At 60.0% G+C, this 15,440-nt stretch overlaps 4 protein-coding genes across 8 annotated transcripts; all 4 read right to left on the bottom strand.

The window, feature by feature from the left end:
- Positions 1-47: 47 nt before the first annotated feature.
- NEIL1 (nei like DNA glycosylase 1) lies at positions 48-4,291 on the bottom strand. 2 transcript variants are annotated; one of them, NM_001080876.3, is made up of 9 exons: positions 3,809-4,291; positions 3,592-3,711; positions 3,362-3,425; positions 2,267-2,366; positions 2,033-2,157; positions 1,505-1,532; positions 952-1,013; positions 583-793; positions 48-450 (listed from the first exon to the last, which is right to left on the bottom strand). In NM_001080876.3, exons 1-9 carry the CDS (start codon positions 4,225-4,227, stop codon positions 431-433), a joined length of 1,149 nt encoding a protein of 382 aa, NP_001074345.3. In that variant the 5' UTR covers positions 4,228-4,291; the 3' UTR covers positions 48-430. The 2 variants fall into 2 exon arrangements, with proteins under 2 accessions (NP_001074345.3, XP_040562349.1); XM_040706415.2 differs by lacking the exons at positions 48-450; positions 1,505-1,532 and having other exon boundaries at positions 638-793.
- A 304-nt stretch (positions 4,292-4,595) lies between these two features.
- COMMD4 (COMM domain containing 4) lies at positions 4,596-6,324 on the bottom strand. Of its 3 annotated transcripts, NM_001277632.2 has the most exons (8): positions 6,230-6,274; positions 6,072-6,143; positions 5,911-5,976; positions 5,726-5,765; positions 5,509-5,628; positions 5,172-5,252; positions 4,823-4,999; positions 4,605-4,708 (listed from the first exon to the last, which is right to left on the bottom strand). In NM_001277632.2, the coding sequence occupies exons 1-8, from the start codon at positions 6,230-6,232 to the stop codon at positions 4,668-4,670; spliced, it is 600 nt and encodes a 199-aa protein (NP_001264561.1). In that variant the 5' UTR covers positions 6,233-6,274; the 3' UTR covers positions 4,605-4,667. The 3 variants fall into 3 exon arrangements, 2 of the variants coding, with proteins under 2 accessions (NP_001264561.1, NP_001264562.1); NR_102412.3 differs by having other exon boundaries at positions 4,596-4,708; positions 6,072-6,324; NM_001277633.2 differs by lacking the exon at positions 5,172-5,252.
- Positions 6,325-7,184: 860 nt separating this feature from the next.
- Positions 7,185-9,583, bottom strand: ZP3 (zona pellucida sperm-binding protein 3). Of its 2 annotated transcripts, NM_204389.3 has the most exons (9): positions 9,208-9,583; positions 8,882-9,000; positions 8,701-8,804; positions 8,360-8,537; positions 8,163-8,283; positions 7,978-8,069; positions 7,590-7,720; positions 7,429-7,518; positions 7,185-7,355 (listed from the first exon to the last, which is right to left on the bottom strand). In NM_204389.3, the coding sequence occupies exons 1-9, from the start codon at positions 9,580-9,582 to the stop codon at positions 7,225-7,227; spliced, it is 1,341 nt and encodes a 446-aa protein (NP_989720.4). In that variant the 5' UTR covers position 9,583; the 3' UTR covers positions 7,185-7,224. The 2 variants fall into 2 exon arrangements, with proteins under 2 accessions (NP_989720.4, XP_025009555.3); XM_025153787.3 differs by having other exon boundaries at positions 7,185-7,720.
- A 1,886-nt stretch (positions 9,584-11,469) lies between these two features.
- On the bottom strand, positions 11,470-14,740 carry ZP3L1 (zona pellucida sperm-binding protein 3-like). The gene is made up of 7 exons (XM_046899324.1): positions 14,399-14,740; positions 13,470-13,588; positions 13,293-13,396; positions 12,974-13,151; positions 12,018-12,887; positions 11,692-11,918; positions 11,470-11,625 (listed from the first exon to the last, which is right to left on the bottom strand). The coding sequence occupies exons 1-5, from the start codon at positions 14,738-14,740 to the stop codon at positions 12,752-12,754; spliced, it is 879 nt and encodes a 292-aa protein (XP_046755280.1). The 3' UTR covers positions 11,470-11,625; positions 11,692-11,918; positions 12,018-12,751.
- Positions 14,741-15,440: the final 700 nt, after the last annotated feature.

Genomic DNA, 15,440 nt, shown 5'->3' with positions numbered 1-15,440 from the left:
AAGAGGCTGGGCATGGTGGGGTTAGCACAAGAAGGCAGGCACAGCAATTTTTACACAAAATACTTTTATTAACCATCTAAAACCAGCTTTCTCGGTGATCCAGGCAGCGATTAAAAAAAGAAAGAGGGTATAGGGAGGGATCAGAATCTGACGTGATGCACAATCAGTGGTCCCTTTGAGGAACTGATTCTAAAACCACTCAGAAGGGACAAGCAAGGTTGTAAAAAAGTATTTAAGAACAGAAAGGGGGAGGAGCGCCAGCCTGCCCCCATCCCTGAGGCTGCAAGAGCAGTCGTGTTGCAAAGAGCAAGTGCTACAAGCAGGCATGCCTGAAAGCAACACCAGGCAGCCCAGGCCAGCGTGTCTCCACAGCAGAGGCAGTGTCACACGTTTCCAAAGGCTGAGGTGTGCGGAAGGCAGTGTGCAGTACTCACACTGCAGGAGCTGCACCTGGAAGGTGGGGACGGAAACAAGAAGGCAGAAGGTAAGGGGGTGCCTGGCTCTGCCCTGCAGAATCCTGCTTACTCTTCTTCCCTTTGCCACCTCCCTCAGTCCAAAAGTCACAGGGACCACCAGCCTCACCTCTGCCCCTACGTGCTGATGTCCGGTTTCTTTTTGCTCTGACCGGAGCATCTGGCTCTGATAAGGTTGGAGGAGCAGCCACCTTCTTCTTCCCACGGGCACGTCCCTTCCTTGGCCCATCAGGAACTGCCTTCTCTTCCTCCTCCTTCACGGCTGGCTTTGGGGGCTCCTCTGCACCCCCAGAACGCCGTTTTGAGGCACGTGTTGTGACCTGGATGGACAGAGCCAGGGCTTAGCAGCAGAAGCGTGCACATGAGAGGGGAACGTGAAGATTCATGCATCACTTGGTGGCTGTGGGAGCAGCCTGAGAGGGCAAAGGAACCAGCTTCTAGCCCCAGCAGCAGCCTCACCAACAACAAAACTTCGTACCATGGGGGTTGGAGCTTCAGGGTCTGCCTTCAGGTGAGCGTGCTTCTTGCGGGACTTCTGACCTGTGAGAGGACATGCCCAGGTTAGGGGGGTGAGGGAGACAGGGGACACCATCCTGAGCAGTGAATGGGAACTCGAGCGTAGGAAGGGCTCAAGGTGGTTCCCCTCCCCTCCCCCCCCCCCCCCACAACAAATTCATTCCTTTCTCAGAACAGTAAGCCACTAGGCTTCTGTTCACACCCAGCCCCGGAGTGTGCCCTCCTGCTCTGAGCCTGACAGGCAAGGAAAGGGATGTAGCTAGCCTGGAAAATCAACCTGCAGGTGCAGGAGCTGCGCACAGGCAGGCTGCTGTGCTGCTAGGAAGCCTCGGGCACAACAAGCTCCATCCCCTAGTGCCACCCAGCTGCCACAGGACTGTCAGCAAACCAGGGACTTGCAGCACTCGCCTTCAGAGTAAGACTGCTCCTCTGGCTGTGAGCAGACTGGTTCCTCCCCATGCTCCAGCCCTCCTGGAGCAAGAGCAGGTCTTGTGGGGAGGAGGGAGGATACTCACCTTTGGGAGCCATGGGGCCAGGCTCTCCCTGCAAGGAAGGTGACAGAGCAGTGACTGGGATAACACCATTCTACAGGGATTGCCAGCAAGCATCCCATAAAAGCACCCCACAGCAGCTTCCAGCAGGAGCAACGAGACCCTTCTGCACCCCACAGCCAAAACAGGAATAGGCAAACAGACACACGTCCCCACAAACCCAGAGGAACCTGGTGCACTGTCTGTCTCTGAGACTCTCCCTGCTCCTTTAAGGCCCCATCACGGCATCTCACCCAGGAAGGAGGATGAGTGCTGCCAAACCACTTGGTAACACCCAGCCCCTCTGCTCAGGCTGCCCTCTGTCCCTCAGCAGCTGTGTCCCTGTCATCACCAGCTACATGTCCAGTGGTCACAGCAGGCTGTGGGAAAGGGAGCTGCCCAGTGACACAGCTTGGTGGTCTCGGGGAAGCAATGCATAAGAGAAAGGTTATCCCCTTGGAGGAGCGGTAGGGGTACCCAGCCCCAAGCTGGTACCCAACCACAGACTCCTACCTGGAACCATATGGTCCTGTTGTTGCGGTCCCGCAGGGAACTCATGCCAGGCACTAAGTAGCACTGCAGCCAGTTCTTGAAGGCAGCATAGTTATCCGAGTCAGATGGGTCAAAGAGATTTTTGTCTAGGAAGGAAGAGAGGAAAAGGAAATGGAGAGAAAGCTCTCTCCAGCCAGAGCCTGGGCCAGGGGCTGTCAGGTCCTTGTCCCTCAGCTCCTTGCCCTGTAGCCTCACCCACTGCCACAACCTCCATGGGCACCGTGTGGCACAGCTCCAGGAGATCCGGGTTATCCCGCTTCAGCTTCAGCTTCTTACTCAGTGTCAGGGAAGAATTCTGCAGGGATGGAGTAGAGAAGTCACCTGCCAGCTACCCCACTGGGATGTCTTCATCCCCAAACCAGCCAAATCCTGTATCTCCCCCTCAGCCTCTTGCCAATGCTCATGCCAACCCACAGGCCACATTGTAGGCTGTGAATTGTGTACCACTAGCACAGCTACAGGGACGTGAAAAAGGGGCAGCGCACACAGGAAAACGAGCAGTTTGCTAAAAAGAAGCCTCAGGTTGTGTTTTGTTGTTGTTTAATTTTAAACTTCCTGAAAACAGCCACCCACTTTCCCCTGGGGCTACAAGATTAGAGTGCGCGGACAGCAAGCCAGCCACAGGTTCAGCTGCAGCGTTCCCCGGAGGTTTCAAGCTTGCATGATACTTGCTTTCCTCGCCACTTCCTCTTCACCCTCTTCACCTGAAGGCACGTGCCTGAGGAGCTGTCACAGCTTGTTGGCATGGCCACGTGCAATTGCACGCCACGTGTGTGCTGTTATGGAACGGCTGTGCTCACTTGCCGCTCCACTGGAGGAGCAGGCATGCTCTGACATGGGTGGTTATGGCAAGGACAACAACAAGCTTGATGAGAGAGACCCCAATCAGCAAGTTACAAAGGGAAAACGCCTGCTCTCATGCTGGGAAACCTGACTGTGGCTGCTGGACGATGGCAGCAGGAAAGGTTCAATCAATTACACTTCATAACCTGTCTAGAGCAGCAGACTCCTCCTGACAGCAACAGAGACAGAGGCAAGGAGCTGCGTGAACCCTGCAAGGGCCTCGTGACAGTTTGCAGCCCCATCACAGCGAGATGTGATGTGAACTGAAATGTGAACTGAAATGTGAACTGAAATGTGAACTAAATGTGAACTGAAACTGGCCCAAGCCCTGGGCTACCACCGCTGAGCTCAAATCCCAATCCATAATGGCACTGGAGGGCAGGGGCTCCCAGCCCCAAGCACAGCAGCCTGGAAAGCACCACGCATCCTCCACCTTTTCCTCCTCACCTGCTCCCGATGTTTGAGGGCTTCCAGCACAGTCCGAGCCTTTTCAAAGGGAGGGATCTTCGCCCTGAGAGAGCCCATCTGTTAGCCCCAAGCCCGACACAGCCAGCTAGGCAGAGGTGCTCACATTTTGCTTAGGGAGAGGCTGTGGACGCTGCGTGGTTTCGGCACGGCCAGACGGTGGGGCTGCAGAACAGCAGCAAGCAGCGCTGCTCAGGGAGATGGCCGCTCACCTGTACAGGATCTCAGCACGGAGGTAATTGCCGATCCCATTGAAATACTTCTGGTTTAACAGCGCCTCGCAGACGGGCTTGTCGAAAGCCGCATCCTCCAGGTTGCTCAGCACGTTCTCCCTGTAGCACAGCACGGGGCACGCACGGGGCCGCGTCCCCCCCCGCCGCCCAGCCTCCCTTCCGTCCCCATCGCCGCGCTGGGAGGCCGGGCGCTCACCTGAAGGCCGGGTACTCCAGCAGGACGCAGGGCCCGCGGTCGGGCTGCCAGGCCTCTCCCAGCCGCCAGGTGCCGAAGCGCCGGGGGTCCACGAAGCAGAGGGCGCGGGGGGGGCTCTCGCGGGTGAAGAAACGCAGATGCGCGTGGCGGGGCGGGCTGGAGGCCTCGCACAGCCGGAACGAGCCCGACATGCCGAAGCGGAACACCAGGGCCTGCGAAGGGCCGGGGCCCAGCGGCTCCAGCGTCAGCCGCAGCTCCTTGCCGCGGGAGGCGGCCGTCACCTTGTAGGCCTCGCTGCTGAACGGCACCTCCGGACCGCGGCCCACGGCCGAGCGCTGCACGCCGCCCTCGAACACCAGCCCGCCGCACGTCTCGTTGATGTAGCGGCCGGCCAGGTGCAGCTCCGGGCACTCCGGCATCGCGACAGCGCGACGCGACCGCCGCCACACGGAGACCCTCCGCGCAGAGGGCGCCCCGTTGCCTGGCGACACGCCCCGCTCGCCTCCCATTGGTTTGTTCTATCGCGTGGAGCACGCCCCCCCGCCCCCCATTGGCTCGCCCTACGGCGTGGAACGCGCCCCTTGCCTCCCCATTGGCTGTCCCGTCGCTTCGGACCGCCCCGCCACCCACCCATTGGCCGTCCCATTGCCTGGCGATACGCCCCGCCCCTATTCCCCCCGCCACCGCCCCGGGGCATGCCGGGAAGCACCGCCCTCGCGTCGCCATGGCAACGGCCGCGCTGGTCCCGCACCGCCCGAAGGCCCCGCGGGCAGGAAGAGGCCGACAGAGCTCGGGCTTCGCTCCCGCACTTTATTATCGGGCCCCGCACGCTGTGACACCACCGCCGGGGGTCGCGTCCTCAGAGGAGGGTCTTCATCAGCGCCTGGGCCTGCTTCAGCTCTGCGGGGTGGAGATGCCGCACGGGGCCGCGGCGTGGAGCGTTACTCAGAGGGCCTGGAGAGCCCTGAGCGAGGGGACGGGGCTCCCTCGGCCCCAACTCCAGTCCATCCTCACCTGCCAGCAGCACCCGGAACTTCTCCGCCGACACGGCCATGGGCACGGCCTCGGGCTCCCCGTGCTCCCGGTGCCGCACACGCAGCAGCAGGTGCACCAGAGGTTCGCCCACCTCCTGCAGCTCGCTGGAGCTCAGTGCGTAATCCACCCGCCACGACACGCCATCCAGGCGGCTCACTGCAGTGCAGGGCTGTGTCAGTGCCCAGCCTGGTCCCGCAGCTCGGCTCAGGCAGGGTGGCACAGAGCCAATGCGTCACCCTTGGATGAGACGTCTCCAGGGAAGAGACCCCCCCTCCCCCCCGCCTTGCCCCTGAGGGTCGCATGCCAGCGGTATGAGTGGGACACTCACATCGGAGGCTGCCAGCCCTGAGGCTGTCCTGCAGGGAGCTCTGCTTCTCCTCGTAGGAGCGGCACAACCCCGTGGCGTGTTCTGCCCGAGAAGGAAGATGGGAGAAGCAGTGAGCACCCGCTGCTGCCAGCTCCGGCCCTGGGGCAGCCAAACCCCAACGGGGAGGGAACAGGGTAGGGCTCAGAAAGCCAGGGGTCACCCTGGGGACAGCCAGCATGGACATATGAGAGGACAGCCAGCATTGTGCACTGCTCACTGTAGGACTGAGCACGACGAGGCAGCACCTGGTGTAGATGTGCGGCCGCAGGGCCCCCTGTGTCCCCACCCCACGCCCCACCTTTGGGCAGTCCCAGCTGCTGCAGCTCGCTGGACAAGGATTCGCCATCCACATTGTGCTTGGCTGCGTTGGAGAGGATGAAGTCGAGCACAGCGATTGCAGCCTTCACATCACCCGACTCTGTGGGGAGGAGGGGGCTCAGCTCAGCGACAGACAGACCCCTGGGGGTGCCCACCTCCTGCAAGGCTCCCAGCAGCAGGAGGGGAGTGGGGCTCACCGAGCTTGGCATCCGACGTCAGCTTCAGGATCTTCTCATACTGCAGGACAGAAGCACACATCTAATTAATTATACAGTAACATGCCTCTTTCACTCCATCGGTACTACAGTGCTGTATAGTATTGTAATACTACGGCCAAAGCAGAGGCTTGGGAGCTTGCATGGTTCCCGGTGGGAACACTCACGTCGATGGTCTCTCCCAGCAGCTCCCGCAGCACCTGAGCGCAGATTAGCTTCAGCTTCACCGAGGACTGCAAGGAGAAGCAGGCTCAGCACCGCGTCCGGCTCTGCCGAAAGCGGGGCCCGGCGCCGGGACGGACGGGGTTTGGGGAGGAAAGCACTTAACGATTCGGGCCAGCACGCTGATCTCGGCCAGCACCCAGTCTGGGCAGTCCAGGTCCCCGCAGAACCGGAACCGCTGAGGAGGAAAGGAGCGCTCAGAGCCCGGCGAAGCCCCGCGCAGCCCCCCGGGCTCCCCCTCTCCGCCGCCGGCCCCGCTCCCACCATGGCGCTACCGCTCCACTCCCGCAGGTTCCGCCTCCGCGACCCGGAACCGCTACGGGGACCCCGCGGGACACCGGCCCCGCCACCGAAGCCCCGCCCACCGAAGCCCCGCCCACCGCTTTCCCGCTACGGTTGGGCTCTACTCTGCAGTCCTCACCCAGGTCCGCGCTGTTCCCGCGCCCGCCGGGTGGAGCCGCCCCGCGGCTTCAGCGCACCGCCGTTTCGAGTCGCGGAGCTGTATTTGGCTGCTCTGTCTTTATTTCGTGCTTGTGCCCCTCCGTGCTTACCCGTCTTTATTTTCAGCTGCAGCCGATGGATGGCTCGGCTCGTTCGGCTTCTCCCAGCCGCAGCTCCGGCACTCAGCTCAGAGCCGCTCTCTGCTCCGGCAGCTGCGCGCCAGGGCCCTCATTCGATCGCTGCGTCAGTGGGAACCGCATCTGCACGGTGCGTGAATAGCGAGGGCAGCAGCTCGGGTTGAGAGGGGAACGAGGCCGCGGGGAGCTGAAGGGGTGCGGGCAGGAGCGGAGCTCTTGGACTCCTGCCACTCGCAGCGGTCTGGGGGCATGGGGTTTGGGACTTGCCCCAGCCGGGACCCCACCCTTCATAGCAGAGCCCTGCGCCCCACCAGGCTGGTTTGCGACCCCCAGAGCCCGAGCAGGGCGTGGAGACGGGATGCTCTGTGCAGTTGCTGTCACCCTAACACGTGGTGACCAGAGGCTGGGGACATCTCTGGGGCCACCCAACCACGCGGACTGACTCCAGCGGGGCCTATGGAGAGCCACCATGGCAGAACTGGGCACCGCAGGGGGCTAAAGCCCTGCTGGGGCATCCCACTGCTGGCAGTGCTCTGGCCCCATTGCAATGCAACCCCCAACCCCAAACGGTGGAGGCAGTCTTGGAGCTGGGGACTCTGCTACTCCAGAGCCACAGCGGCGCACAGCGACAGCACGACACAGTTTGTCCTTTCCAGGCTTTATTCACGGCTCGCCCTGCACTCACACCGCAGCTGAGGTTCGGGTGCATCCCTTGCGTGCAATACCTACAGCCACCCCAACGGCAGCCAGAGCTACAGCCACGGCCACGCACACCAGCCCCGTCCCCACGCTGGGCACCATCACCGCCGCACCTGCAAACCCAAACCCAGCCGTCAGAGCAGTGCACTGCAGCCACACCACAAGGGCACAACCACAGGGACTCACCGTCACCACCCTCCTCCTGCTGTCCCACAGCTCCCGGGTCCGCCGAGAGCAACACGGGGCCAATGACCACATCAGCTGCAACCTCTTTCCCTGGGAATGATGGAACCATGAGCTGCGCTCCTCCCTGCCCGGGTCTCCCCAGCCCCACCGGGGGACCTTACCGGCATCACGACGGAAGCGGCGGCTCTGCCATCTCTCCATGGGGTTGAGCCTCCGGGAGAGCGCAGGCGGCTCGCAGTTGCCTGTCTCACAGCAGTTGCAGACATCCCGGCTGCCTTCCACTGGCACCCAGCTGGAGGAGGATGGCAACACTGTTACCGGTGAGTTGGGACCCCCGGCAACCCCCCCCTCCCCCCTCTCTGCCCAAAGGACCCCAAGAACATTGGCAAACACACGCTGGAGGAGCGTGAGGTGGTGTCCCAGCATCAGGTGGTGCCTCATCCACCACCTCCCAGACCCACACAGAGGGTTTGTGTCCCGTGTCTGGGCTGGTGCTGGCCCCTAAGTTGGAGCCTGTGAAACACCCTGGTTTGTGCCTCAGCTACTCACGTGTTTCTGGCTTTATTGAAGGAGCAAGCCTTGTTCTGAGGGTCTGGGCCTTGGTCTGCTGGGGTCACCTTCAGGTGGCAGGTGATGTAGATCTGTGGAAAGGCAGGGGAAGGGCTGGGGACCTCTCCCTGGGGACAGCATGGCTCAGGGTAGGTGTCGGGGATGGACACAGCATACGGCCTTACCAGGTTCCTGTTGTCCCCCGCAAACCTGAAGACATCGATCCTGAACCTCAGCACATCCTCCCGTGGCCGGGGTGTGATGAAGGCAGAGCTAGTATCATCCACTCTCCCATCCACTAAGCACCTGGACACGGGGCAGAGGGGTGTTGGGTCAGCATCCTGCTGAGCCCCCTGAGCACAGTGACCCCCCCCAGGCTCACCCGTTGAAGTCAATGATGGCGTAGTGGGGCGAGGAGTCACCGTCAGGGCTCAGGGCAGCCACACAGCTGTCCACAAAGAGCCGCAGGGGCACGTGGTTCTCAGTGCTGACCTCGGCCTGGATGTTGAGGATGTCGCCCAGCTGGAAGCCGGTGAAGGGTCTCTCTGTGCTCCAGTCATCTGCGGGGCAGGGTGGTGAAACAAGGGGGTGAGAGAAGGGATAGCAGAAGTGGTGGCCAGGGAGCAGTGGGGGCGATGGCTTTGGGACAGCTGGGTGCCCCAGTAGGGTAACTGGGAGTTACTGGGGTAACCCTGCCGATGCACGTGGTGCCATCCCACATACCACTCATGAGGCGCAGGGAGAACACCAGCCTCTCCTCGGCTGACAGTGCGGAGTTGAAGGGGGACCAGGTGGGCCGGATGGCATTGCTGCTCACGTTCTCCCTCCTGTCAAGCAACAGCGTCAGTACCCAGCTGGGCACTTGAGGGGACATGGGGGGACGGTGAGGGTGCAGAGCCCTTACCTGGGGTAGTGGCACTCGATGGGGATGACAGCAGGGTTGGTGCGGATGATGACGGGGTTGCTAGCAGGGCTGGGGTCGTAGTTGATGAGCGTGCGGTAGATGAGGGTGTCTGGCGTCACCTGGGCAGGGAAAGTGCACAAAGTTGGCAACGAGGCACCGAGACCTCCCCCTGCCACCCACCCACAGCTGTCTCTTTCCATTGGGAAGTGCAAAAAGGAAATAAAGGGTAAAACGCAGAGGGTCTCCAGCTGTAAGCACAAAGCAGCTCCGGGGGAAGAAAGCTCCTGTCTGGGAGGAAACCACCCACCCGGGCTATGAGATCTCACCTGCACGACGCTGCCGCACTCGTGGAGGCCGGCGGCGAAGGTGACGGTGTTGTGTGCGGCGTTGAGCGAGGAGTGCTTGCAGGCAGCCGGGCCCAGAGTCAGGTCAGCAGCGTTGATGAGACGCCCGGTGCCGAAGAGGTCCCTGTGCACCGTCACCACCAGCTGCGCCTCTTGGCACTGCACGGCCACCGGGTGAGAGCCGGCCACGGCCCGTGAGTGCGCCTCGGCCCCCCAGGACCAGGCAGAGGGGTCCCCTCGTGCTGCCCAGGAGATGTCCCAGGGCGTGTAGGAGCCCACCCCGGCCACCAAGCAGCACAGGAGCCCCAGCACCACGCAGCCGCCTTGCATCCCGCCTGCTGCCAGCTCACCCAGCATGGGAGCTAGGGCAGCTCCGCTGTGCTTTATATCCCCCGTCCCCGCTGTGCCGTCTGCACGTGGGGATGAGGAGGCAGAGTCATTTCCAGGGTGCTGTGCCCCCCATCCCAGGCTGCCCAAGGCGAGAGAAAACATCCTCGTCAGCCTCTTTGGGGGAATTGTTTGGAAAACTCAGCAGAAGCCGGAGACGGGGAGACGGGGACGGAGCGGCTTGTTTAGGTTTGTGCCGGGCGATAAGGGGCTTTTCAAGGCCCCTGGGGAGGTGATGCAGTGGGGGGGGGGTCAGAGGTGGGGGCTTTCCACCACCCCCAGCCCTGCTCAGAGCCATTCCGGATGCCGCTGCCCCTTGGTCCCTCCATAGCATCCCAAGCAGGGACTTTACGCATCCCACTGCTCACCAGCAGCGCGAGTGCAGCCGTGCTCAGCCAGCCCCATCACACCCTACTGCAGCCTGAGTTAGTCAGCCCTGCCCAGCACCCATCCAGATACCCAGGGTCACCCCTTAGCAGATGGATGGCTGCTTAAAACTCAGCCCCACGTGCTCTCAGCCCCTTCCTTGGGTGCCTGTATGTCTTTGTGCACGGTGACACGAAGGGTGTTCTGTTCTGCACCACGGATCCTTCCCCATCTTTGTGATGCCCTTAGCTAGAAGGCAGCAGGCTAAGGCAGGGGGCTGAAGTGGAGCTCAGCTGGTCGCTGGGAAATGGATGGAGCTTTGGGTCAGTTGCCAGCCAGAAACCCCCCTGAATTTGACGCAACATCCCAAGAGCACAATGCACATGCAAGCATGCTGTATTGCACAATCTTCTGCCCTCCTGCTGGCTCTCCTCCCCATGAAGCAGGCCAGGACTTCTCCTTGGTGTTTAGGATACCTTGAGATTGGTGCTTGCGTAGAAATGCCAGGCATTCCAGCAGGAAGCCTTTGTCTTCAGGAGGACGTTTGGCAAAGGCACTCACTCTGACAGCAGATAAGAGGGACAGGCATTGCTGAATCAGTAAACAACGGCTGGGGAGCGTGGGGTGAGGGCAGGAGCCTCGGCTGGTGAGGAGGGGGCAACTCAGGGGCCCCTCTGCCAGGAGCAGGGAGAAGCCCATCAGGACACAGAGCTGGGGAAGGTGTTTGTCTTAGGAAAAGGGAAATTCTATCCTGACTTGATTCCAAGCAGTGGATGGCTTGGCCACAAACCAGCACATCCAGGAAAGAGGGCAAGCACAGAGCCGGAGGAAGTAGAGATCAAAAGTCCCAGGGCAAGCCCCAAAGCTGCATTTTTTCCCCCATATTGTATGAAGGGGGCTTAAAAGCACAGCTCCTTTCTCCTTTTAACACAAAGCTGCTCAGGAGAGGATGGGGGCTGTTAGGGGGAATGACCACCCATGGTTGCAAGCCACATATCTGCTAACAGTAGAGCAAGCCTATTAAGAACAAGGCTGGCAGAAGAAACCCTTCCTCCTTCCCATCATGGAACTCAGGGGTTCTGTTTGCACCTGGCAGAGAGCATCTGCTCTCAGGTTGGGAGTAGGAGCACCTTGCCAGCTGCTGCTTTGAGCAGAACAGCCCCAGCTCCATAGCACAGAGAGGAAAAGCCCCTTTCTGTGGTGGTGGAGGGGGGGCAGGGGGGAAAAGCAGAGGCTGAAATTCCAGTCCCTGCTCCAAGGACTGTTTACACATATCTATATGTAACGAGCCTTGGATGAAATGCATAAACAGTCCTTGGGGCAGGGACTGGAATTCCTGCCTCCCTACAGCCCAGGAAGAGCCAAACCATCCCCGCAGCTCTCCAGCCCCCCTTAGCAGGGACCCCCATCCCACCAGCCCTTACTCACAGGGTGGACAGCACGAGCCAGAACCCCCCCCCCCCCCCCCTTCAACCCCCAGGAAGCCTCCCATTGTGGGTCACGTTTACTTTTTATTGGATATTAGAAGCTAAAAGTTGAGAACACGATTCAGACAGGATTGCTGTGCCCGGCAGGCAGCCAGGGCTCCCAGAGCAGCAAGGAGCAGGACGGCCAAGCCAGCAGCCAGCCCCACATGGCTTCCAGCACCTGCAGGGGAGAAGCCAAAGGTGGTCAGAGGCAGAGATGGGCCCACACCCCATCCTCATTACCCACCTGCTGAGGGCACCCTGCCTGCTGGGTGCTGCCGGTGGCTGTGGATGAGCAGAGGGCCGAGCATCACATCTGCTTCTCCCAACGTGGGACCCGATGGCCGCTCTCTGCGGGATCGCCCTCTGTGCTGACGGGATGGGGTGAAGGGCTGCAGGGAGCGCCGTGCTGTGCCACAGCTCTGTGTCTCACAGCACGAGCACACAGCCCGTGTGCCCTCTACAGGCGCCCAGCTGGAAGAGAGCCGGGTCACCAGCCTGCCCTATAGCAGGGACCCCACTGCGCTGTGGGGCACAAGACAGGCAGCCCAGCAGCACATCCCAGCTACTCACAGCCCGCTGGGTTTGTGGAAGGAGCAAGCCTTGTTCTGAGGGTCCGGAGGTTGGCTGGCTGGAGAGACCTTCAGGTGGCAGGTGATGTAAAGCTGAGACACCAAGCAGCAGGGTGAGGTGGTCGTTCACCTTAAAGGCACACACATAGCTTCCCCGTGCCCTGTGAGGGACCACTACCTCCCTAGGGCACCCCAAACACCACTGCTTCTTTCAGAACATCGAGTGCAGACATTCAAGTCTAACCTAATGGGGCTTGTCTTGACCAGAAGCATCCCCCAAGGAGGAGCCTGGGCTCACAGGGCTACAGTCAGAAGCATTAACACCCCATCCACATGTTATGAGCGAAGAAGGGGACAGACTCTTAAGCAGAGTCTGTTGAGGGGTAGGACAAGGGGGAAATGGATTCAAACTGGAAGAGGGGAGGTTTAGATTGGATGTAAGGAAGCTTTTTTTTTTTTTTTTTTACACTAAGGGCAGTGAGGCATTGGCACAGGAAGCCCAGAGAGGCAGTGGTGCCCCATCCCTGCAGACACCAAGGTCAGGCTGGGGGCTCTGAGCACCTGATGTGCTGTGGGTGCCCCTGTGCATCGCAGGGGTTGCACTGATGGCCTTTAGGGTCCCTTCCAACTCAAATGACTTTATGAGATTACTTGTCCAGGCAGCTCCAACAAAGCTGCATCGACCCACTCTGTGGCACAAGGTTGGACCCCACCTCAACAAGGGAGCCCATTGCTTTAGGAAGGATTTACCAGGCTGCTGGAGTCTTCTGCGAACTTGAACACATCTACTGCAAACTGAAGCACATCTAGCCGGGGCCTTGGGGATATAAAAGTCGAGGTGGCGTCATCCAGCCGCCCATCCACCATGCACCTAGGTGCAAACAAACGTCAGCCAGGTGACTGAGAGCCAAGGCTTACAGAGAGGTGACTCAAGACCGTGACACAGGCAGCTCTTACCCACTGAAGTCAATGAAGGCATAGTGGGGAGAGGAGCCCCTGTCTGGGCTGGGGGTGGCCACGCAGCTGTCCACGAAGAGCCTCAGAGGTGCGTGGTTCCCCACGCTGACACTCGCCTGCATGCGGAGGACCTCCCCCAGTTGGAACACAGCAGAGGCCCTCTCGGTGCTCCAGTCATCTGGAATGGAAGTTGGGTGGATCTAGTGCCTCCCTGCTTCCACGCAAGGAACCCTACATGAGGGCAAGGCCCCGGGGCTGCCAGCCCTGCACCAACACCTGAGGAGCTCACACCAAAGGGAGACCCCTGCCCCAAACCTACCATTCATAAGGCGCAAGGAGAAGAGAAGCTTCTGCTCAGAGGAGAGGGTGGAGTGGAAGGGTGCCCACGTGGGCTGGATGGCGTGGCTGCTCACATTGCTCCTCCTGGGGAGTGATGCACGTGATCAGAAGGCTCTGCGGCTGCAGGAGGGCTTGGTGCCCATCCACATCAACTCACCTCGGGTAGTGGCACTCAATTGGGACCACAGCAGGGCTGGTGCGGATGATGACAGGGTTGCCAGCATGGACCGGGCTGTAATTCAAGCTTGTGCTGTAGATGAGAGCCTCGGGGGTGACCTGGGGAGAGGCAGATTGCATTGCCCTGTCACCGAGAACCCTTTTCCTCCAGCCACACGTGTGGAGACCCAAGCCTCTCCCAGGGGATAGAGCTTTTGTTAAAGCAGCTTCATGCCACTCTGTAACAATCAGAAAGATCAATGTGGTGGAAGGGTCATGCAGGAGCTGAAATAGCAAAGGGATTAGTGCAATGGAAAGGTGTTACAAAGAAAAAGGAAAAGTGCTCACCCACCACTGAAGATCAAGGCTTGCAGGGGAAACTCCACAAGGGAGGGATCTCCAACCAGAGGTCATTCTCCAGTGGCAGTCAGCCCTTCAATGAGGTCTAAGAGAGGTGCAGCCAGGCTCCACCCCTTCCTATCACACACCTGAATTGCCTTCACCTGTGCTCCCAGGGCTGACCGGGTCCTTTCCCCAGGTGCTCAATCAGTGGTTCAGGCCAGGACTCATCAGTTACCATACACATGCTCTAGCAACAGTAGGCAACATCCAGATGTCCCTAAACTCAGCATCAGCTGCTGGGGCTCTGAAGCCCTCAGAGAGGAGCTGATACTCCCAACTATAAGGAAAACCTTGTGATCATTTCCCCAAGCACAGCATCCAACCACTATGCTCCATTAAGCGTTGCGTCAGAGAGCAGCACCACCAGCCTTGAGAAGCTTTGGCAGTTGCTTCCCACCCTGCTAAACAAAAGGAAAGAAAGCAGCCAGAACTCCCCAGTTAAACACCCAGAAGCTCAGCATCCCTTACTACACAGCACCCCAAAGTGCAAACAAGGAGCCAGCCCTCACCCAAGGCCCCCAGCCTTACCCTGAGGGTGCTGCCGCACTCATGCAGCCCAGCCACGAAGGTCACCACGTTCTCAGCAGCATTCTGGGCTGTGGCCGGGCAGGCAGCCGTTCCCAGGGTCAGGTCTGCAGCCCGGACCAGGCGCCCGGTGCCAAAGAGGTCCCTGTGCACCGTGACCACCACCTGCGCCTCCTGGCACCACACAGACACGGGGTGCAGTGGGGACGCAGCCTGGAGCTGGGACACGTCCACCCACCCCCACGGGGAGGGCTGGGAGAAGACGTGGGGCTGCCCCAAGGCCTGATCCCCCCACAGCTCTGTCTCCCCTCGGAGGAAGCCCCAAGAACTGTAGGCAGCCCCCATCTCTAGGAGGCAGTAGAAAAGAGCAGTGCCCAGGCAGCTTGCAAGCCTCATCCTGCCCAGCAGAGCCCAGCATAAGGGGTAAGGGGTTGCCCAGGGCCTTTTATAGCCCTCACACCCATCAAAGGCAATTGGCAGCACCCAGTCCCCTGGGGATGGTGTTAATTAGCTAACGAGGAGCTGGTGTCAAATGTGCTGTGCAGCTAACTGCAGTTTCTTTTTAACATCTTTTCTGGTAGTAAGCAGCCCTGCAAGCCCTCCCAGGGCACGTGTCCCACCCCCAGACCATGCACCCTGCAAGATCTCTTTGAAAGATGGCCACAAGTCTCACCTTTTCTCTGACGCGGCATTTCAAGATATACCCCCAGCATTTAAGGGCAGATTCAGGTCTGGAAACGTCTTATCCCTTTACTAACTTGGGATATGTTTTGCAGATCTGACGTGTGGAAATCAGACCCTATAGCCAGTAAGGATATAGAGCAGGTATGTGTTTATTGGTGACGTGCGTACACGCCGGTGCAAGGGGGATTGTTCCACCTAACTTGCACATCGTAAGGAGAAATCGTGGTATAGATATAGGTCGAACTAATACATAACCAGTAGTTGACTGGAATTGGGATACATATTCATTACGTTCCTGAGACCCCATTAGCATGCAGTCTCTCCCTCCCTTGCGCGTGTGTAGTAGGTTGTGATGATGAAG

Source organism: Gallus gallus, chromosome 10, assembly GCF_016699485.2.
Source record: "Gallus gallus isolate bGalGal1 chromosome 10, bGalGal1.mat.broiler.GRCg7b, whole genome shotgun sequence".
NCBI lineage: Eukaryota > Metazoa > Chordata > Aves > Galliformes > Phasianidae > Gallus > Gallus gallus.
Note: the sequence above shows the minus strand (reverse complement) of the source record. Positions and strands in the feature narration are given on the sequence as shown.